At 44.9% G+C, this 22,944-nt stretch overlaps 1 protein-coding gene across 2 annotated transcripts; it reads left to right on the top strand.

Annotated features, from left to right (window-relative positions):
* Window positions 1-2,760: 2,760 nt before the first annotated feature.
* Window positions 2,761-22,609, top strand: NCOA5 (nuclear receptor coactivator 5). 2 transcript variants are annotated; one of them, XM_062588941.1, is made up of 10 exons: window positions 2,761-2,839; window positions 5,666-5,852; window positions 6,400-6,507; window positions 10,570-10,636; window positions 14,232-14,627; window positions 14,900-15,015; window positions 15,247-15,373; window positions 17,655-17,854; window positions 19,904-20,227; window positions 20,642-22,609. In XM_062588941.1, the coding sequence occupies exons 2-10, from the start codon at window positions 5,690-5,692 to the stop codon at window positions 21,298-21,300; spliced, it is 2,160 nt and encodes a 719-aa protein (XP_062444925.1). In that variant the 5' UTR covers window positions 2,761-2,839; window positions 5,666-5,689; the 3' UTR covers window positions 21,301-22,609. The 2 variants fall into 2 exon arrangements, with proteins under 2 accessions (XP_062444925.1, XP_062444926.1); XM_062588942.1 differs by lacking the exons at window positions 5,666-5,852; window positions 6,400-6,507; window positions 10,570-10,636 and having other exon boundaries at window positions 2,765-2,839.
* The last annotated feature ends 335 nt before the right edge of the window (window positions 22,610-22,944 follow it).

The following is a 22,944-nucleotide window of genomic DNA, read 5'->3' as shown; positions in this document are numbered from 1 at the left end:
TGGACTCACCTGGGACCACGTGCGCAGAAAGGTGTTTGTGCTGGCCCAGCTATCTCACTCTGGAAGCAGAAGCTCAAGGTTTCACTTCAGTTTCCCAAGGGTAATCCAGGTCTGTGGGCTGGGAGCCCCCCACCCCTCCGCACAAGGGCAGCATCTGTACAGAGTCCCCAGAAATACATCAGCCCCGAACATGGAAGAGGCAGCAGCGCTGCAGGGCCTGGTGCTGCTGCTGGCTGGCCCTCGGCTCTGCCCTGCCGGGGCGTCCCCAGAGCCATCCCCAGGGAGCTTCCAGGCACCTCTCCTGGCTTCGCAGAATTCCCCAGGCTTCCTGTTTCCAGTTTATGGTGTGTGGCTGGCAGGAAAGGGGCTTTCTCAGAATCCCTCTGCATCCCATGTGCAGCCCCACAGAGCCACCCCCCAGCTGCACTGCAGCCACATTCTGTCCCACAGCCACGCTGCACCATGTCCCGTCCCACAGCCACGCTGCAGCCAAGTCTCATCCCACCACCAGGCCACGGGCTTGTCCCGTCTCACAGCCACGCTGCACCATGTCCCGTCCCACAGCCACGCTGGCACCATGTCCCGTCCCACAGCCAGGCCACAGCCACATCCAGTCCTACAGCTGCACTGCAGCCACATCACATCCCGTTGCAGTGCTGCAGCCACGTCCTGCCCCGTTGCCACACTGCAGGCTCATCCCATCCCATCCCATCCCCAGTCCCAGCCATGTCCCATTCCACTGCTGCACTGCGGGCACGTCCCGTCCCACCACGGTCATGCTGTGTGGACCCTGCACCGTGCTGCAACCCCTGCAGTCACCCTGTGAGGATCCTGCACCGTGCCCACGCTGCAGCCCGCTGTCCCTGCCACCGCTCATTCTGTCTGGGTCCTCGCTGAGCAGCACAACCGCACCAGAGCTCTTGCTGCCGGGCACGATGGTCCCGCATGCTGAGGCTAACGCTGAGGCTGGCGAGGGGCAGTGCACAGGGGCTGGCGAGAGGCAGCTTGTGGGTCCTGGTGATGGGCAGCATGTGGGGACTGGCGAGGGGCAGGGCTTGGGGGCTGTTGATGGGCAGCGTGTCAGGGCTGGCAAGGGGCTGCACGGGGATCCTGGCAAGGGGCAGCGCATAGGGGCTGTTGAGGGGCAGCACGTGGGCCAGTGAGGGGCAGCACGTGGGTCCTGGCAATGGGCAGCATGTGGGGGCCAGCAAGGGGCAGTGCATGGGTCCTGGTGAGGGGCAGCACCTGGGGGCCAGTGAGGGGCAGCACATGGGTCCTGGCGAGGGGCAGCGCATAGGTCCTGATGAGGGGCAGCATGTAGGGGCTGGCAAGGGGCAGTGTGCAGGGGCAGCACCGGGAGGCTGGTGAGGGGCAGCACGTGGGGGCTGGTGCTGGGCAGAGTGTGGGTCCTGGTGAGGGGCAGCGCAGGGTCCCAGTGAGGGGCAGTGTGTGGGTCCCGGCGAGGGGCAGCGCGGGGTCCCGGTGAGGGGCAGCGCAGGGTCCCGGTGAGGGGCAGCGTGTGGGTCCCGGTGAGGGGCAGCGCAGGGTCCCGGTGAGGGGCAGCGTGTGGGTCCCGGTGAGGGGCAGCGTGGGGTCCTGGTGAGGGGCAGCGTGTGGGTCCTGGTGAGGGGCAGCGCGGGGTCCCGGTGAGGGGCAGTGTGTGGGTCCCGGTGAGGGGCAGCGCGGGGTCCTGGTGAGGGGCAGCGTGTGGGTCCCGGTGAGGGGCAGCGCGGGGTCCCGGTGAGGGGCAGTGTGTGGGTCCCGGTGAGGGGCAGCGCGGGGTCGTGGTGAGGGGCAGTGTGTGGGTCCCGGTGAGGGGCAGCGCGGGGTCCTGATGAGGCACCGGCCGCACGCCAGAGCTGTCGCTGCGGCGGGGGCGGCCGGCGGCGGGGCGGCCGGGCTGCGGGAACCGCGCGCTCTGGATTCCCCGCTCCGGCGTCACTTCCCAAAACTGAGGGGCGGGAAAGCCTGCGCGGCCCCCGGGGAGTCTCGGGGCACGGAGCGGCTGCAAAGGTGGGGAGGGGATTTCTGGGTCCGGCGCTCGGAGACCGGCCCGGGAAGCCCCCACACGCCCCGGGCGCCGGGGAGGCACCTCGGCCCCGGGGGACACGGCGCCGGCGCCCGGGCAGGGCCGGCGCCCGGTGCGGTGCCCCGGCGGCCCGTGGCGGCCGCGCGGGGACCCGCCCGGCCCCGCGGCCCGGCGCGGGCAGGGCACGGGGATGCGGGACGCCCTGCGCGGGGCTCCGGGGCGCGGGGCTCCCCACGGCCACCCTGACGGGGCTCCGGGACGTGGGGCCGGGGCGCGGGGCACCCCACGGCCACCCGGAGGGGGCGCGGAGACGCCTCGCACCGGCCCGATGGGCGCAGGGGGGCGCAGGCGGCGACACGGCGCCGCCGCCGCCTCCGCCGAGGGTCTCGCGCGCCCCCCGGCGGCGGCGGCGGCGGCGGCCGCGGGACTGCAGCTCCCGTGAGGCCTCGCGGCGGCGGCGGCAGCCGCGGGACTGCAGCTCCCGTGAGGCCTCGCGGCGGCAGCCGCGGGACTGCAGCTCCCGTGAGGCCTCGCGGCGGCGGCGGCAGCCGCGGGACTGCAGCTCCCGTGAGGCCTCGCGGCGGCAGCCGCGGGACTGCAGCTCCCGTGAGGCCTCGCGGCGGCGCGGCCGCGGGGCGTGCCGGGAGCCGTGCGGCGGCACGTGAGCGCGCCGCGCCGTAAAGCGCGGGGCGGCGCCCTTCCGGCGGCGGCGTTTCCTCCCGTCCCTTGCGACAGCGCCGCGCGGCAGCGGCGGTTGGCGCCTTTGTCCTGGCGGGCGGCGGCGGGCGGCGGCGCGGGCCCGGCGCGGCGGTAAGTGCGCGGCGGCGGCGGGGCCGCCGGGGCGGGCGCGGCCTCGCGAGGGGCGCGGGGTGCTCGAATAAAGACGTACCACAAACCTGGCGGAGCGTCCGCGTCCTTTCGGCGCCGCCGCCTCTGCCGGGCGCCGCCGGGCCCGGGCGGCGGCTCTGCTGTCGCCGCGGAGGCGCTGCGGCCGCGGGGGGCGGGGCGGCCCGCGCCGCGCCGCGCCGCGCCGCCTGGGGCGGCCCCGGGCAGGGCCGCACGCCGCCTGCCGGGCCTGGCCGCGGGTGCTGTGAGCGCCGCCGGTGCGAGGTGGAGGCTGCTCTCGGCGGTGCCGCGTTTCCCGCCCTGGGGTCGCTGTTCTAAGTCTTCTTTCTATTTATTTACTTACTTATTATCTTTTTTTACTTGCCCGGGAACTTCTTGCAGACTCGCGTGTGATGTTTCAGTTGCGCCAAATCGGTTTCGGTGTCCTGCTGTATCTTGTTTTGTGAAGTTGTAGCACTCTTAGTAAAATAAAATTTTCTCTTTAAAATTACAGTTCTAGAGAGAGAGATGATTTCAGTTAACTTGTCGTGTGTTTACTGGCAGATGAGCTGATGTTAGCTGTTTAGTAACCTTCCAAATTTGGTGGCTCTTTTCTGCCCTGAGGTATCACCCCCTTTAAGCTGTCTAGTTATATCTTCAGCTTCTTTAACTAAGTTCTTAGAAAGAGACTTGCTAATGAAGGTATTATCTTGCCTGGTGTAGCATGCCTAAATCTGGGGTGGCGTTCACTTCCTCTGGTGGGATGATTATTAAATGGCCCTTAACCATGTGTTCTACTGAGTGGAAAATGGTGAGCAGCAGTAAATACTCTCATGGAAAACCTCTCTAATTCACTGTGGATTACTGTTTGGAATTTGATGTTTTATTTTCTAAGCCACCTGAAAGTCGGAAGATATTCCAGCTTTTTAGTGTATAAAAAGTTCTTGTTCTCTTCTGTCAGTGACCTCTTTCCATTCCCACCCCACAAGAAAAAGATCAGAGAATTTCTTACTGCTTTTGATGCTGAATTAAAATGTCCTGCCAACAGGTGTTGCAGATCTTGTTGATGATGGCTGGAGCAGATATGGTATTTCAGGATTGCAAATGTGGGTGATATTGTGTGACCAGGTGCTCACAGGGGCTGTGGAATTTCCATCCTTGAAAACAGTCTGAGCTCAGTTGGGCAAGGTCCTGAGCAGCCAACTTAGAAGTTAGTCCTGCTTAGAGCAGGAATCGGACTAGATGACCTCTGGAGGTCTCTTCTAACTTACATGAAAACTATTTTCTGCTCCACTCATGGGAACTTAAATTCTAATAGCAGAATAGAAGTCTAGTGCCCCTGTAAAGAAAAAAGGGTCAAGATTTGAAACTTCTGATAGGGAAGATAAAAATAGTGGGAGGAGTGGGGGAGAATAAACTTGCCTTACAGGAAGATGTTGAAGCAACTATGGTATAAGATCTGTTTGTTTTAACCTCTGCCCTGTTTTAGCAATTCAGTTCACTTTAAGATGATGATTAGATTGGGAGGCATTCTCTCTCCTGCTTCTCCATAGGGCTTCCTAAAAGAAGGAGAAAAGTGATAGGAATATCGAGTTGATGACCTTTATTTCACATCCTTCAGTGTTTTATTTCTTGTACTAATTAGTGTTGTAGAAATACCTATGTAAAATCATCATATAATTTAGGAAGCTTGATATGCTTGTTTAGAAGCTTCTTTTAAATTGTAGTCAGCATAGTTTGTTAGGGAACATGCATGCTGGTTGTAGGATTTCTCATGATTAACAATAAAAGTGCTTATTGATGTACTTAATTTCATGAACTTTTTTTCAGGTTATGTCTATCCCTATAAACAGAAAATCCCAACCCTTCAGTGCTGTAGATGAATGTTTAGAAGGGGTGATGATTTTATTGTATTAAATAGCTTTCAGTCTTGCAAGTTCACCTTGCAAATTTTTTTAATTTTTTCTAAGTTTTATCTTATAGTGTCTTTTTAAAGCATGAAGTATTTTAGCTGAGTATTTTAGCTATGACTATGTCAGTAAGTTTATGCAGTGAATGTTGCTGACTGCTGCAGCTTTGTCTGCAATAGTATAGGTTAACAAAGTTCTACTTTCATTGTACTAGTAGAAATGAGTTAGCAGTACTGAATTTGTAGGTGTGGCTAAATTCACAGCTGTGGACCCGACTTCAGTAGGAGTTGACATCTTGATGGGCACAAAGATATGCTGTTTAGTATTGGTGTGAATGAGAAACTGTTTTCTGGTACTATAAAGCTAAGACTTCACATCTGGTGAAGTGATCCAAGTATGGTCACTTCAGAGCCTTTAGAAAATGCTTCTTTATCTCATTCAAAACCTATACTGAAATATTTTGGGTCCCATTATGTGCTGTTAAGATGACTGTTTCCTTTCTGCTTATTAAAATATTACATAAATTTCAACACTTCTTACCAGTGAACTGAGGGAATAGATATGACAATAATGGATATACTGAAAAGCTTGAACTAAGGTGCTTTAGTTTAAAAATAAATAAATTGCATTTCAGTTTGGAGTTAAACCATTAAAGTATTTTCAAAATAGACTAGGTTTATTACCTTTCAACAATACAGAAAAGCTGAACCAAAATGGTGCAGTGTACACTTTTGCCAGATTTCCGTATTCTTTGTATAAAGATTCCTCTGGAGTGAAGCTTGCATCAAGCAGACCCAGTTGGCTTCTAGTCTGCAAAGCTGTTAATTTTAATTTTGTTCCAGTTTAATTTTAATGTCATGGGTTGAAATGATATGCATGGCCATTTTTCTTTTTTGCGAAGAGTTGGATTTGGAACGAAAGCAAAATGGCTCGAGGACGCAAGAGCAATAGCATCAAACAGAGCGACTTCACTAACAGCACCAATCCACAGGATTTAGAGAGAAGACTTTTTGTCGGTAATTTGCCCACAGACCACATGACTCGTGAAGAAATGGAAGAGATATTTTCAAAATATGGCAAAATAAGGGGTTAGTATTTTATATTATGCCTTTTTGTGGCTGGGAATTCAGTTGGAATTATAACATTCATGCCTGTCAAACACTGTCTGATGGTGTTGAGAGGACTAATACTTCCCCCCAAAAGTGACCTTTTAAAGATAACTTTCCCTATCTATGTTTTCTCTGAAACTAATTCCTTCAGTATAGCTGAAACCTAATGTATATATGAGCTATATTTTATTCTTTGGGGTTGAGCTGTGGTGTTATAACAAGCAAATCTGTTCTTTCAAGTGACTTCTTAATCTCTTAACCAAATTTTGGTCACTTCATAGTTTTTTTTGGTCACTGTCTTGTCAGAAGGAAGTTGACCTATCTTGTAATATTGTGTAATATTTGAAATTCTTCAAACTTTGCATTTTGTTCTTAGTAGATTGTTTTTCCCAAGGAACTTGAGTAGATGTTTCTGCATAATGCCCCTTTGCTTGTTCCATCTAATGGGGTTATATAATGACCTGTGTGGAATAGTAGTACTGTCCCTTAGTTGTAACTGGTCTTGCCCTACTGTTAATTTTTCCAGCCCTCAGCATGTTCCATGGCTATGGGTTCGTCCAGTATGAACGTCTAGAAGACGTCCAGGCCGCTCTGGACGGTGAGAAGGGTCGCCTTTTTAAAGGGTATAGATTAGGTAAGGAAAACTGATCCATGCTTTCCTACTGACCCTAGCATGTATTCTGGTAGAAAAAGAGTGCTTTTGTTTTAAAGCACTCTAGAAAGATCATTGTGTGAAACCTGCCTAGCATTACTCTAAAATCATTTTTACTAGGTATGTATTTTCCTTCTATTTGCTCTGAGTGTTGTGTGAACCATCTGCAGTGTTTTCTCTTACTACCTCAGTCTTTCTCTGAATTTATTTTAATGTATTAATAAGCCTCTGTAAGAAATTGCTCAACATGTAAGCCCTACAAAGTACTCACTGAAACTTCATGCCCTTATTTTAGAAATATCTTATCTTGATGGGTTCAGAGAAACTGATCACAGAACTTACAGGCTTGTTAGATAAGTGATCCTAACCAGGATTTTTTTTTTGCACCTGTGAAATTAATTTATAAGTAGCACTGCAAATACTAGGTGCTTTAAGAGCTCTTTTTTTTCACGAAGAAGAAAATTTTGCTAAATTTACTGGGAGCAAACTTAAACAGAAATGAATGGTTAGAAATCTGTTTAATAATCTGTTAAACAACCAAAAATTCAGTTCCAAAGTAAGCCTATGGCAACAGAAGACAATTTGACTTAGAAGGGAATAAAAGAAATTAATTTTTCCCTAGTTTATATACAGTAACAAGTATAAACCTGAAGAGGGAAGGATAGAAAGATACAAGAAGAAATTATGGGTAGTGTCATTAAGACAATAAATTTAAATAGGGAAAAAACTACAGGTGACTCAAATGTTAATGTGTAATTGTTTGGAAATTATAAAACTTCTTATTGGAGAAGACCACCTGGCCTTCAGTTATTGCCTCTACTGTGTTTTTGATGAGGCAGAACATTTGTTTTTCATATAGCTTCTGTTTCAGTAGTAAAGTGAAAAAGAGAAAGCATCAGCTACTAAAATGAGACCTTTCCAAAATATTTAACTTACATCTATGAGATTTGACTATATGAAGACCTCCCTGGGCTATTAATGTTTTTCTATAAGCCTTGGAAAATGAGGGAGTTTCCAAAAATTTGGAAAAATACTGCAGTTGTGTCAATACACACGGCAGTGTAAATGGACTGAGCACACTGTAGCCTGTCAACCTGGCATCAGTCTTTGATAAAATAATGGATTCTCTCATTTGATAATCAATAAGAAGTTAATGCAATTAATGCCAGTCAAAGTAAACCTTGTCAAACTAATTTGTTCTTATGATGCTACAAGTTTGGGGGATAAAAGTAGCAGTGTTGATGCAGAAGATTTCTGCAAGATACTATTATTAGGATGCTAAATAAGCAGTATAGCGTTAAATGGATTTAAAACAAATCTCAATGTAATGTAGATGGACTTACTCAGTGTTTTTGAGTGGTGTTCTAGAAGGACTGGTTTCTGGCCATACAGTATTTTTTTAAGTGGTTTGGAAAGAAAACACACCTTTAAAGAGAGAGAATGGAGTAATGAATGTTGAGTCACTGCTAGTGAAATGACCTGGGTCTCTTCCTAAGCTGGATGCAAACAAAACTGAGCTTTCAGGAAAGCCAAATGTAAAAGTTCTGCATCTAATGAAATGGAATGCAGAGTGTGCTTAGTGTGGGGGACTTTGTCCTGGAAAATAATTCATGAAAGGAGCTATTGGTAGATAATTATTTGAATCCAGGAAGCTAATATACTGCTGTAACAGGATTGTGTTCGTGATCCTTAGCTGTACAAAAAGAAAGACGTAAATAAGAGGTTATAGTACCTGTGGGCTCTTACTGCCGGAATGCTGTGTTTGGTTCTGGTATGCGTAGTTAAAAAGGATAATGCTAAACTGGAGAAGCATCAGGAAAACCAGAAGGTTAACAAACTGAAGAGCAAGCTGTAGTGAAAGCCTCAGGATAAAGAGGTGATGTGATCTGTATGTTAAATATAGTCTTGGAGATAAAAGTGAGTTTTAATCTAGTAGCTATAGGTATGACAAGTCCTTAAATGTAAATAAATAGTTTTCTTTAACAGGGAGATAATTTACATTTGGAACAATTTTTTTGAGCTTTGGTGAATTCTGTCTGGCATTTTTTAAATCAGAATTGGATGTTTTGCTAAAAGATAAGCTCTAGTTCAATGCAACAGTTGGACTTCATAGGAATGTAATTCAAAAAAGTGTTGTCACTTGTATTATTCAAAAGGTTGCACTTATGATTACAGTGGCCCTGTCATCTCAAAATCCTAAAAGATAGACTTTCATTCTTTTCAAAGTCATTTTGTCAATGTTCAAATATTTAATCTGTAAATGCTGTTGGCATTAAATAAAATATTAAATCTGTTCATTTTGCACAAGAAAAGAATCCCCGTGAAAGGTGTTTTTTTCTTTCAGTAAAGTATTTTGTTCAGATTTAAATGCAATTGATTTTTTTTTTTAAATCTTAAATGTATGATACTGAATATTAAAAAAATCGTAATCTAGGTTTCTGCAATGGCATCTTAAAACAGAAAATAAAATCAAAAATGTTAAACCAAGGAAGCAGATAATGTCTTGCTTAAAGAGAAAATTTGACTTCAAGGGGAGGGGAGAAGAAAAGAATCTCTGCTAAAAATTAAATGCAAGGAGTACAGTTACTTCAGGTATGCAGTTTGAGTATCAATATAATTTTTAGAACACAAAAAGGTCAAAAACTTCGGGGGGGTAACTCCAGTTTTGCGTTACACTAGTACTTACATATGTAAGTGTTTTCACATCTTCAATGAGGAGAACTATGTAGGCAGTAAAGTCCTTCAGTTTTAGTTTTTGATAGTGGACAATGCAACCTTTATAATCCTGGAGTGTTTTTATAGTTCCATGAATGTTACCATGCTGGATTCCTAGTTAAAGTTCACATTGCACTTGTCTCTCTTAATGTGAAAAGAAGCACACTATTTCTTGATTTACCACAAGAACAAAGATTTGAACTAATCACTTAATTCTAATTTTAATCTTGAAAGTCATCAGGGACAGTTTGGGAAGTTATGGAAGTTATTAAGATAGAATCTGCTTACAGGTTTCATCAGATTCATTCACTTGAACTTGGAAAGTATTTAATATAAATAGCTAATAAGTATTTCTAACTATTGATAGATTCTTAAAGAGCAAATAGGACCTAGGCTTGTCATCTTGGGTCTGGGTTTTTTTTGCCTTTTTCTTTAAAAGGCTAAGAGTAAAACATCAGAAATCCATTTCTGTTTGTTCTTGTCCCCACTCAAGTATGCTGTTTTGTCTTCAGTGAGCCGTTACAGAAGGCTTTGTTATTTCATGATAGAGCACTGTTGGCCTTACTAGTTTTTTTTTGGCAACTTTTTATTTTCTGGTTGAGGACAAGACTTTCTTCAGCTTTCCTTTGCTTGCTTCTATTTCACCTTAAGATGTTTTTCATGGAGATACTCAGAAGCCAACTTTTTTTTATTATTATTTTTAATGTTGCATCTGTTTGCATCATATTGACAGTGGTGTTTTGAATGCACCATGCAGACTTCATGAGGAGCTCTTGCTTCGGGCTTCTTGGATCCATTTTCCGCAGTGGCGGACGTTGTACAGTTTGCTCCAACAGTCCCTTGGAAGGCAACTGAATGTGCCATTTGAGAGCCCTTGCATTCTTTTCGACAAGGGTAGCAGCATGCTCTGTTGAACAGGACTGGCTGTGAATTTAACATTGTGCTGGCCAACTACTTCCATTTGCAAAGGTTTTCAGACTCTGCTTTTTCTCCTAAAGTCCATGAGTTGCATTCTGCTTGCTCATAGACTGCAGAAGAAAGAGATTCTCTTATGGAATGAAGAGTCTGGGTGTAGGCCTGAACATAAGGGGTTAAAGTTTTACCCAAGCTGTCTACCCTATTTTGAACTCAGAAAAATCCATGAAAACTTTGTTGCATTGTACTATCTAAACTTAATAAAAATTGTCAAAGTGACAATGCCTCTCTGCTGAATGGATTTTCTTGCACCATCTGGATGTCACTGAACTTAAGTTGCTTTCATTTGAATTGTGCTGATGATCTTTTTTTTGTTCCATAGCATTGAACAGATGGGTTGATTATTCTTTACAGATATTAATAAAGCAGCGGAAAGAAGAAATATGAATAAGGCTTCATCAAGGTCCAGTCCGACACGAAGGTAAAGTACTTGGAAGCAGTGAGTTGTACTAGGAAGGTCAGCCTTTTAGGGCATGAGCCCACTTGTCAGTGCGAAATGTCTGTCTCTTCCCTACCGCCAACTCTCCAGTCAAATGGAGATATTCAAGTGAAACAATCAGGACATGGCAGCTCCACGTTAAGGGCCTTGTTGTTTCTAACACCTCAGGAAGCACAAAGGAAACCTTGTGTTTGTTGCTGTTACTACAACTAAGTGTTGTGTTTTGCAGCACAGGTTGTATGAGACCTGTAAGGAAGAATAAACTTGATGTTTGCTCCTGATTCTCAAGTATCAGAGAAGCCAAGGCATCTATAGAGAATGCCAAGGGACTGTGGCATTGTGGTGTGCTGCAGAGGACTTCAGGATTTTGTATCTCGATGTTGAAAGCTTCCTGTGCTGAAGTGAGACCGGAAAGGGAGTGTGTGAGCAAAGCACAGGACAGAATAAATGTCTCGTATTGCACTGTACATGTGCACTTGCATTGCCAGTATATGGAAGATGTGAATATGCCTGCTTCTCCCATGTTTCCCACCTTTCAGCAGGTACACTGTTCAACTCCTCCCCATCCTGTATGTGTGAAGTCACAAGCAGGTGGAGAAGATGGATTCTTCTGACACGAGAATAAGACTTCTATCTCTTCAGCGTACTAGGGAGTGAAGAAGACATGCTGTGTGGTTGTATTTGACATAAGCCATGCATCTTTCTGCTTAACCTTGAAGGTCTGCACACAAAAAGGAGTGTTACATATTCAACTTGAAGGTCACCAAGCTCTCAAGTGTTTGATATACTGTATTAATTTGGCTCATTAAATTACCAAAAACTGAAGAAGAGTATTTGGAGCTAGCAAGACATCTACCATCAAAAATGGAAGGAATAGATACCAAGAATTGCAACTAGATCTTAAGTATATGCTGCACTTATCTTGCACAGGGTCAGACGTATTTGCAAAGACCGGTCAGTGCACATCAGACCCTGCAAATGCTTCTGGCATGCAGCTGGAGATTGCAGGTGCAAACAACAGAGTAGCTGGCATAATACTGCAAGCACTGGGCCTGGGCAGTGTCAGATATGCTGGTATTGCTGTCAGGGCCCTCCAGGAACACTGCAAGTTCACAAGCGGCTGACACTGATGCCACATCTTGGGCCTGAGTGACATTGCTGTTGCCTAATGCTGTAGGCATTGGGCAGCACCACAGTTGTGAGTGGTAGGCACCTGTGCCACAGGTGTGGGCTGTGGACAGCACTGGAGAAGGACAAGCAGCAGGCACTGATGCCACAGGCATTGGGACCTGTTTGACACTACATGTGTGCAAGCAGCAGATGCTCATGCTGTGGGCAACAGGTGTTGGGCCTAAGGAGCACTGCAGGTGTCTGAGCTGTGGGCACTGATGCAATGGGCATTGGACTGTGGACTGGACCACTGCCCCAGCTACTCAAGCAGCAGGTGCTGCTGCCACAGTCATTCAGCTGTGACTGGTACTAGAGACACAATGGTGGTTTGATTTCAGGGCCTCTGGGTCCCAACCAACACCACAGGTACAAGCAGTGATAATGCAGTTGTGGACATTGAGTCCTGGGCAACACTGCAGGTGCACAAACCATGGACATTGGACTCGGGATCACACTGCAGGCATGTGTGCCACAACTGCTGATGCCATGGTACTGAGTCCCAAGCCACACAGCAGGCCCAGGTGATGGTGCTGTGCCAGCAGTATTGAGTCACAAGCAACACAGCAGATGCAGGCAGTGGTGCTGATGCTGCAGGAGTTAGTCCCTGGTGATGGAGACAGAGGAACAGAAGGCTGTTGTGCCTTAACACTGCTGTATGTCTGCAAGCCGCAAGGTAGTGGTGCAAGTTGCAAGAGCAGAGGCACCAATACAGTATCTGTAGTTCTGTTGCAAGAGTCATAAATGTGTTGTTCATTCTGGATCTTTCTGTCATTGCAGATAATGAATATGGCCTGTTACGGCAAAAAAAGGAATAAATGTCATATGCAAAACAATTATGCTGCATCTGGCTGTTGTGCTATATAATGTTAGAGCTATAAGAAGATCAGAGTATTCATCACAGCCGATTAAAGTTTCTCCTGAGCTGCTACAATCATTCACTTTACTTTGGGGGGAAGGGGCTGGGGGAGCTGACGTATTTCACACGTGGTGTATGGTTACACTGCAGATCACAGGCAGAAACACAAGGCTGATTTGTGTGCCTGAGATACAAAGATAATTCACACTTGAAGCAAATGTGTATGCAATTACAGTGCTGCTTTATTATATATGCTCTCATTGGCAATGCTGTAGTTTGTTCCAAGATGTGTTTTTTATCTGACATAAAAATAGAGAATGCCAGCAATCCTATGTATCCCCACAGGACAAGGGGGTGTCTGAACTGCCAAAATCCACACACAGAATCTGCACATCCTTCTAATTTACTCTTTGCTCTACTTGATATTTAAACTTGAGCAGCTGACTTGCTGCTCTTGTCTTCAAGTGGCTACTAAGTGAATGTGCTATACTAGAAACAAACCTATGTTCTATATATCTTCCAGAAACGAGCTTAGTGTCAGGTAGAGGACATTAGAAATCTGTCAGGTTTTGGAAATAAAATATTTTTTTAAGAAAATTGTTTTCAGTACTTATCAGTATCCTGGGGAAAGGATGTTCTAAGCATGTGAAACTCAATTATTTCTTCACAAGATTTTTTTGTGCGTTCAAATTAGACTAGAGTGGAAGTTATGTTTTCTATGGAAAGCAGAATACTGCCTGGAAAAAAAATCTACCTTTTGGAAAAGATGAAGAATTGAATCTCATTCTTCCTCGCCTATGAAGACAGTACAGTACAAAGTCTGAATGAAATGTGTAATTCAAATTTGACAGAGAATCCTGCTGGTGGTGATATGGTGCTGGTTGGGTTTAATACCCTCTTAATATAGGGCATCATAAAAATAAGATTGACTTTCCACAGGAACTGTCTCTTCGGAGTCGGGACACATCAATAGCTACTGTTGCTCTCTGCTAGCAGCAAAAATCCAGCATTAACACGGAACCAACTGTTTCCTGGATCACAACAAGCTCTTTTTTTTTCAGTCATGTACCAATAACAGATTATTTCAGGAATTCTGCTGTCATCAACTAGTGAATTTAATTGGTCCCTTGAATGCTGCTAGCTATGCAAAACTCGTGTTAGGCTACAGCACCTTGAATTACCTCAGAGAATGCACAAAAACACGTCTGATAGATAATCTGTTGCTGCCTGTGGAGGCTGGAGGCCTTGGAATGATTTTGGATGGTTTCTTAAGCGCCTGTTCACTTCTTTCACAGGTGTCCTACATTTTTAGTGATGCTCCAGTACAAAACTTTCTCTGACTTGTTTGGTTATGATAAGCATTTGAATTAAGAAGCTTCTCCAGGGTGCTTTGATAATTGTGTTTTGGGGGCAATTCTTGCTGTTGTGGGATAAGAGGGAGGATTCAGCAGCTGAGAGAAGGGTCATTCTGGCACCTCAGGTAAGAGATCTAGCAGTAATGATGTTAATGATATTCATGTGGTCTAATAGTTTCCCTGATACTTTTCTCAGAGAGCAATATGCCTATGGGGATGGCCGAGATGCCAGACGGGATCGCTCCCCTCTTCGAGGGAGCCCACGAAGAGACCCAAGAGATGGCAGAGATGGCAGAAATGGGCGAGATTCCAGAGATGCTCGAGATATTCGAGCTAGAGATATGCGTGATGCCAGAGACCACAGGGACCCACGGGACCTGCGAGACCCCCGAGATCTTCGAGACCCCCGGGATATCAGGGATCCAAGAGACTTGCGAGACCCTCGTGATGTTAGAGATCTTCGTGACCCACGGGAGCCACTGTATGATCGATACAGGGATCCACGTGACATGAGGAATCCACGAGATATGAGGGATCCACGTGACGTCAGGGATCCGCGGGATGTGAGAGATCCTCGGGACCCCCTTTATAGGTAATCTGCACAGGATTGTATTTCCAAGCACGATTTTTGGATTTCCTGCCTCCATGATTATACTGGTTTGAATGGTGTCAGGCTTTCAGGAGAAAATAATTGCTCTCGTTGGGGACAGTTCAGTACCTGCTTTGTGTCATGGAAGGGAGCAGGTGGATACCTCAGTAATTAAACTTGAAGCAGGCCTGCAAGTGTTATATTGGCAAAAGTTACTGCACAAGATCATATTGATGTATTGGAATCCTTGCTTCTTCTATAAATATTTGTTGCAGACGAGATGAAGCATACGACCGTTATCTTCGCCTTGAAGACTACTATCGGAGGAAGGATGATTCTTACTATGACCGTTACAAAGAGCATTTTGATAGAGCACCAGTGAATTCAGAAGGTTAGTGCTTTCAAGAGTTAACATTTTAATGGGCAGATTCACGTTCTCCCTCTGCAAGGATGCAGAAGAGTCCTTCAGTACTGAAGGTTGCAAACATGTCTACAATGCATTAAGTTCTGTGACACTGGGTTGTTTTGAGGTCTAGGGACAGACTGGCTATATACAGCTAATTGCTCCAAGCAGATCCAAAGGACATTATTTGTTCTGTCCATATCTGTGGTTTGCTTTCAGACCGTCTGAAGCGTGAGGAGCGACGTCGAGAGGAGCTATACCGTCAATACTACGAGGAAATCAAGAGACGCTTTGATGCAGAGAGACCTGTGGATTGTTCTGTGATAGTGGTGAATAAGCAGACTAAGTAAGAAAATAGTTGTGACCGTGTTTATTATTGGTAGTAGAAGAAAATAGAATTAAATTTACTTCTACTTTTGGGTTGTTTACCTTGCAGCTAGCTGCCTTTGAGGAGAGTGGTTTTAGGACCCTGAGAAAGCAAGTGCTTCTGTTCCTGTGGGATTTATTGTGGGATGGAGAAATACCTTTATACCTTGTACTTTACTTTTGTTCTCCTCTTGTTGCATGCCACCACCTCATCTCTGGAAAACTTATGTACCCACTGGCACAACAGGTCATAGTAGCCTGTGCTTGTTTCACATGGATTGAATGTGAATGTTAATATGTGCTCATCAATAAGTAGTGCAAAACAGATGCCAGTGTGGAGTCATGGGGTATTCATTTCAGATCTCCTTTCAAACTGGTTACTAAGTCAAGCATCATTCAATACGATTATTAATATAATGTGCAAGAAATAAAAAAAATCACTGCTGAAAATAGTCATGAATAATACCAAAAGTATGTAGTAAATAACAAGGACTCTCTCATGGTGCAGTCTGAACTCTTGCTAAGGTGTCCCCATTCAAGCAAAATGCATTTTACTTATTACAGCTAAATGCAAGGTCATTCGTCTAGAAACAAAAATGCAGGCCATGCCTGTAGAAAGGTCGTATTTCACTTGGAATGTATTGATTTAAAATAATTTTAGGAGTCAAATGGACTTGCTGTGGCAAAAACACTAATGTGTATTTGGTTTGGAAAGTAGACAATGTATTGCGAGCAGGGAGATACTCCTGTGCATTTTATAGAGAGGAGCACCACAGTGATAACACTGGTCTAGTGGTGTCTGTATCTTAAATATTTATTTATTTATTTATTTATATTGACAAATAACAAAGATGTAGGTAATTATAAATCTGGTTTGAAATCTGAGGAAATCTTTACCAAGGGGAAACTTAAAGCTCTGTCTCTTCAGCCCTTCTGAAAAAAGATCAAAAGTTGAATTTAGCGTTGCCATATCAGTGAGGCAGAAGCAGATAGTTGGTGCTTACCTGATCTGGTGGTTGAAGACAGAACAGGAAATGAGTGCTGGCAACAGTGAAATTAGAATTTTTTTTTTTTGTGGTTTGCTTTTATTGGAGCTGATTATTTATTGGAACAGATTTTTAGAGAGTATTTTAGATTCTTTATCTCTTGGTGACTTAAAGTATTTGGAATATAATTTAATACAGGACAAATTATTGTATACAAGGAGAATTTTGTGCAGTCTTTTGTACAGAGGAGTCAGTGTGAGGTCCTACAGATCCTTTTGGTCTGTAATAGCCAGAGACCTTAAGAGCTGGAGCATGTTGATAAATCTTGGATTTCAAAGCACTGGTGTCACCTGCTATAGAACTGTTGAGAGGTGATTCCTGGATGATTTCAATGTATAATCAGTGTAACTTAAAAATCCTTGAAATTACAGTGTTGAGGAGGAGAGGAAAAGCAGTTTCATCACCAGTATGTGTTGAGTAATAGCAACTATTACAATGTTTGCATTCAAAGATGATAAATAGAACCTCTTTCAAAAGCTGAGAATGCACATACAATAAAACTGTCAGAATATACAGTTGGTATTGCAGTACTTTATCCTAACAAAAGGTTTGAAAACTTTAAGCTGGGCCATCTGAGCTATGGTTTGTGTTTCGGAAATCTGCAGGACGGTAGATACAGGAAAAACTGGTTCATGGATGCTACATTTATACTGGGAAAGATCAAAAAGCAACTATCAGAACAAATATATTTAGAACTCAGATGGATGTGTATTGGTACTTATTCTTTGAAAATTAATCTTCAAGTCCAGAAGTTGGTCTATGCTGCAGTGAATTGGAATGAGGTACACTTGAACAGTTAGGATACTGAACATAGCACAGGTAGCCGACCTATGGAAGTTAGTTGCTTTGTTGTTTTATGCCCATTAGATTTCTGCAGGCATAACTAACCTCGGTTAATATGCTCTCTGTTTAAACACATTCATATTTAAGCAGATTTATAATAATGAAAATCTCTTTTCAGACACACTTTCTTAGCTAAGTTGAGGTTTGTTTGTAACCTATTTCAGTTAAGCTGAAATGACTGATTCACACCAAAATAGGGGAAAAGTATGGGCTTTTATGTTATTCTAATGAGATTGGTTTAATACTGCCCTTCAGTTAAACTTTATGAAGTCATTAGAAAAGTGAATCTGAGACAGAGAGAATGAATGTGCCAGGGTTTCTGTTTCTGTGTATACTGACTTGTTGACCTCTGCTGGCTTTGCTTTGTGGTAGGGAGTACGCAGAGTCAGTGGGGCGGAAAGTGCGGGACCTGGGCATGGTGGTGGACCTGATCTTCCTCAACACGGAGATGTCCCTGACGCAAGCCCTGGACGATGTGAGCAGAGGAGGGTCTCCTTTTGCCATTGTTATCACCCAGCAGCATCAAGTTCACCGCTCTTGCACTGTTAACATCATGTTTGGCACCCCACAAGGTACTGAGGTCTCAGTGAGCTGTGCAGCTATGTGGTCACTCTGAACTTCTCCAGTGTGCTGCTGTAGAACATTTTCTTCCAAGCAGAATCACACAGGATGAAGTTCATTCCTGCTGTGATGTAACTGGTTATTAATGAATTGATACTGTATCATGAATGTGAATAACATTACTTGCAAGTTTCCTTAATATTTTATGGTCTCTTGCCAAAAGAACTTTTAAATACTGCCAAGAGAAAATCTCAGCTGTATTTTTAGCACCTGCCATCACCAGCCCTTGCATCTTAGGGCAGGTCATAAGCTATAGCTCTAGAAATTACTGAACTGTTTTGATAGACATCTGAATATTAGCAGTCAAGCCCTTGTTTATCACTTGTTGCTCTCAAAGACAGAGTGTTTGGAATGTGACAAATCACAGGACAGATTTTGTAATCAAATGAGATTTAAGGGGAAAAAAAAATATTCTGTCAAGGGAAAAATCTGACTGTGAAACTGGAAACAGTTATAAAAAAGATGCAACTATAATGTGATTGGGATTATGTACTCCCCTTCTTTAGCACTATTTACACTTGCCATATCATTTTCTGTCACAGAGTGTGACTTAGTTGTTGTGAGCTTGAGGGTGGGTTTTAACAAACATCTTACCAGAATGTGGTTTTGGAAAGCTAATCTCTTGCTCTGGTCACTGGCCCATTCATGTTCTGTTTACAGACGTGAGTTGTTGACTACAGTTAAGCTTTCAAAGGTTGTTTCTCCCTTACTGTGTTCTCCAGTAATATTTTGTCAGATTCACCTGGAAGAGCTAACTTTTGAATGCAGATTCACTCCTTTTGGTTGCTTACTGAGTGAAGAAGTCCAATTTCTTTTAGCATATGATGCAGATGTGATGGGAGAGTTCTCTCCATTTCCTACAGAAATACAGCCCAGCCACATTTCCCTCAGACTTGCTACTGCCCTTGTTTTTGACTCTCAACACCTTTACTTAAAAACAAACAAACAAAAAACAGTTTTCCCTTTTCTTTCACTGGATCTAACGTTATATCAGATCTCATCAGAAGTCAAGTCATTAACTGATGCACAACTCTTCATAGAAATTAAATATGCTGTAGTTGAATGACACATGAATATCTTTCCATGCATGCTAGTTTTAGGGAGATCTAGCAAAAATTGTGAATGATGGTGCCTGATAGTAAAATGAATTTCAGTTCCCTGTCATGAGGGAAAGGGATGGCAAGATTTGTAGATCTATAGGCTTCCGAAGTGACCAGAGCTTTGGGCCCTTTTTGGAAGATAAAATCCTTTTTATAATTCACCTACTTAAATCTCTGTTCTAGGGACTATTTGCATATGTGCTTTGTGAGATAGAAATAGTAGCCACAAAAACTAGCTGCAAAAAAAAAAAGTTGGAATTAACTATTATTTGCTTTATTATAAAGGAACTTTAAATTTATTGCTGCTCATTTCCCTCAGAGAATGAGCAGAATGAGCACTATGAAATTCAGCTAGTGCTTCCTTCCTCCCCATCTTCCGCATGCACACACACCATAGTAAGACTTTGACAGTACAGAACCAAAAAAAAAAAAAAAAAAAAAAGATTTACATCACTTTTTACTCTCTTCTTAGAAGCCTTAGCATCCTTCGTAGGGCAAGTTTTGGACCTGTCCAAGAATTTAGCAATAGAACAGCTGGAACAGTCTCGTAGTGGAAGCAAGGAGAATTTGTGAGAGAGGTAAAGGGAGTTGCTTTCTCTTTTAACTGGGAGAGAGGCAAGAAAGGCATTTATTAGGCTGGTATGATGGCTTCTTGGAGCCCTCAACTATTGAAGGAACAGAGGGTGGACTTGTTGGGTGATAGTCTTGAGCTTTCTGTTGACTTTTGAAGCAATTACAAAACTGAACTTTTTACTGTGTGCCTAGGGAGCTTTCCAAGTCTGTGTTTGTGATTCCAAAGAGGTACTTGGCTGTTGAATGAGATGTGCTGGTGTGAGTGAGGCAAAGGATCTCCTGCTAGCATCACTTAATTTACTTAAAGTGTTTCTTTTCCATGCGCAGAACACCGCAACATGCCCCAAGCTGATGCCATGGTGCTGGTGGCAAGAAATTATGAGCGCTACAAGACAGAATCACGGGAGAAGGAGCGTGAGGAAATAGCCAGGCAGGCTGCCAAGATGGCAGATGAAGCTGTTCTACAAGAACGAGAGCGCCCACCCCCCATGGAGGAGGGTGTCAGAGGAGGTCACCCTCCGGGGATTCAAACTCTCTTGAACCTGCTGGCAGACAATCGCTATTTAACTGCTGAGGAGACTGATAAAGTAATTAATTATTTGAGAGACCGGAAGGAAAGGTTGCTTAGGGGAAGCACTGATTCTCTGCAGGGTAAGTTTCTCAAGCCTAGACAGCATTGTTAATCGTATGGTCTGTGGGCTGTCTGGACTGGGAACAGAATGCAATGGTGGGATTACAGGGGAGTACAAGTGCCGTAGCTTTCTCACACGGTGCCTTATCTTACTGAGATAGATGTATGCTCAGGAGTCATGAGACTGCTCTTATCTTCATGTGACATAACTTTCATATTGGATTCTCTCAGGGAAATTACAGAGCTGCTATAACTGGTTTGGCTGCTGCATAAAGGGCAATAATTCTGTTAAGTTGAGTTCCCCAGAGCTGTGCAGCTCTCCTGTTTAGCGTGTAGGTGGACAATTGTGTCTTTGGTATGTATTTTACTTGGTTCTTCAAGGTGCCTCTTCAAAGGCATTTGCAGAGCTTTAACCCTCTTCCTTTCTTTCCCAGCACCCATGTCAAGGCAGTCTTTGGGGGCACCTTCAGGATCATCCCTGGGCAGTCAGTCCAGCCTTCCAAGCTCCCAAGCTCATCAGGGTTCACAGCCTCTGGTCTCTGCTCCTTCTGTTCCGGTATCCTCTGCTAATCCTCAGCAGGAGCTTCAGGCAAAAATCCTCAGTCTCTTCAACAGTGGGGCAGCGGCAGCAGCAGCGGCTGCTGTAGCAAACAGCAGTTCTGCAGCCTCTGCAGGTACTTCAGGTGGCAATCCGAGTCAGAACTTTGCTAACATGGCCAGCAGTCAGGCTCGGTCAGCACAGATAAGTGCTGCAAACTTAAACCAAGCTCAGCAGAGATTGCAGACTCCAAGTACACAGCTTCCAGCTCTCCAAGGCCCTTCAAGGAATGCAGGTCCAAGACCTGGAGCTCCTCCACCGGCTCAGTCACTGTACGGTCAGCACCAAAATCGCCTGCCTGCTCCTGGCAATGTACCTACTCAAAGGCCAGTATCTTCTGGTATCAACTTTGACAACCCTAGTGTACAGAAAGCATTGGACACCCTTATCCAGAGTGGTCCTGCACTCTCCCACCTAGTGAGCCAAACAGTGGCCCAGGGGCGAGCAGGATCCTCAGCCCAGCAACCTATGGGTTCCTACCAGCGACACTATTAAAGCTGAGCTGGCAAGCCCTTTCCCCTTCCCTTTGCCATTCCATACTTATAGCTGTTTAAGGAGTCTCCTGTTATTGACACAGGACAAATGCCCCTGGATATGCATGTCCTCTCCACTTTGGCGAGAGTTTACCCCCAGTGGCATTGCTGCTGAGTGTTGCTAGCACTGCTATTCCTCACCTTGGTCTGGTTAGCAACATCTGGAGAACTGTACTCTGTTTTCTCAGTGACAGGATGTGCTGAGAGCTGCTGTGGGTATTTGATTGTTTTGTCCAAGCCAGAGGTTGCTGCAATGACAGTCCTTCTGCGCTTTCCTCTCTCCCAGTAGCTGGTGCATCTTCATGTTGCAGTGCAGTCTGATCTCACTGACTGGTCTTACTATAGTTTTGGGTCTGTGGTTCTGAGAAAATGAGACGGGGGACTGAGCAGAGTGGTACCCTGACTGGGCCTTCTTGGAGGCACACCTTTCTGAAATGGGCACTGTTTTTCTTTGATTTACATTTTTTTTAATGGCATATAAGCTGGTTTAAAAGAAAAATACAGTGGTAGGGCTAGCAGCTGATCTCATGAAGTGTATGCCTGACTACCACTCAGTAACAGTACAGTGCAGTTTCATCCTTCCATAGCTAGGACTGTTGTTCCCTGGCAGAGTGAGGCAAACATAAATAGTCCTTACCTGGCCCAGCTAATGGAAATTGGCAGCTTTGGTCTGTGCACCATGGTATGTCTGAAACCTGAGAACTTCCAGCTAAAGCACAGATTTCAAATATTCTGTCAATTTTCCTGCACTCAAACAGTCAAGGTCAAGAACTTTGAGGCAATTGGCTACTGTCACCCAACAGCCTGGCCACAGCCACAGTGGTGTGCTGCTGGCTCTCTCTTGGAAATAACTGCAGCCAGTTACCAGGTGGTGAGTGTCTGTCCTCTGAAACTTCATCTCGCTGTTGATTGATGTTTTATCCATCTAAGGTGTGAGAAGCAGTGCCAAGATGCAATAGTATCGTTTTATACATTTTTTTCAACACTTTGGTAACTGCAGCAAACAGTTGAGTGGAAAATCAGGCAGATTCTTCACTATGTTTTTAAACAGTGACATACTTTGATACTAGAACACAAAATATCTCTGTGGTCCTCCTTTGCACAGCCTTTCTCACAGTCTGTAGGCTTCCTGCAGAGGATTGAAAGAAACTAAAAAAGCAAAGTTCGTGGAGCAAAGAATTTTTTGTCCCAGGTGGTTTGTGTTGTAGCATTTTTTTTTCTCTGTGCTGTTAACAAGAGGACATTACTTTTTAATAAAAAGGAAGGAAAAATGTTTTGTTGTGTTTTTGACACTTAACAACTTGAGTACTACTGGAATACATTATTCCATTGCATTTGCCATTATTCTCTTCTTCCAGGTAAGCTGCTTCAGATGCTGCCTGGTGCTGGATGCTAAGGTGAAAGCATACAAATTTTACTGTGCTTAGCTGTAAGGATATGGTAGTCTGTCTCAGTTTATACTCCTTTAGTTTTAAAGCACTTCACAGATACTTGTTCTCATGCAGTGAGTTAAGACAATTCAGACAGTATCAAGCAGAGCAGCCTGTGTGCCCTTGCAGGAAGCTGCACTGTACAAACAGGTAAAGCATCTTTTCTGGGGTGGTCA

This window comes from Rhea pennata, chromosome 16, assembly GCF_028389875.1.
Source record: "Rhea pennata isolate bPtePen1 chromosome 16, bPtePen1.pri, whole genome shotgun sequence".
NCBI classification, from domain to species: domain Eukaryota; kingdom Metazoa; phylum Chordata; class Aves; order Rheiformes; family Rheidae; genus Rhea; species Rhea pennata.
This window is presented reverse-complemented; position numbering and strand designations above follow the sequence as displayed.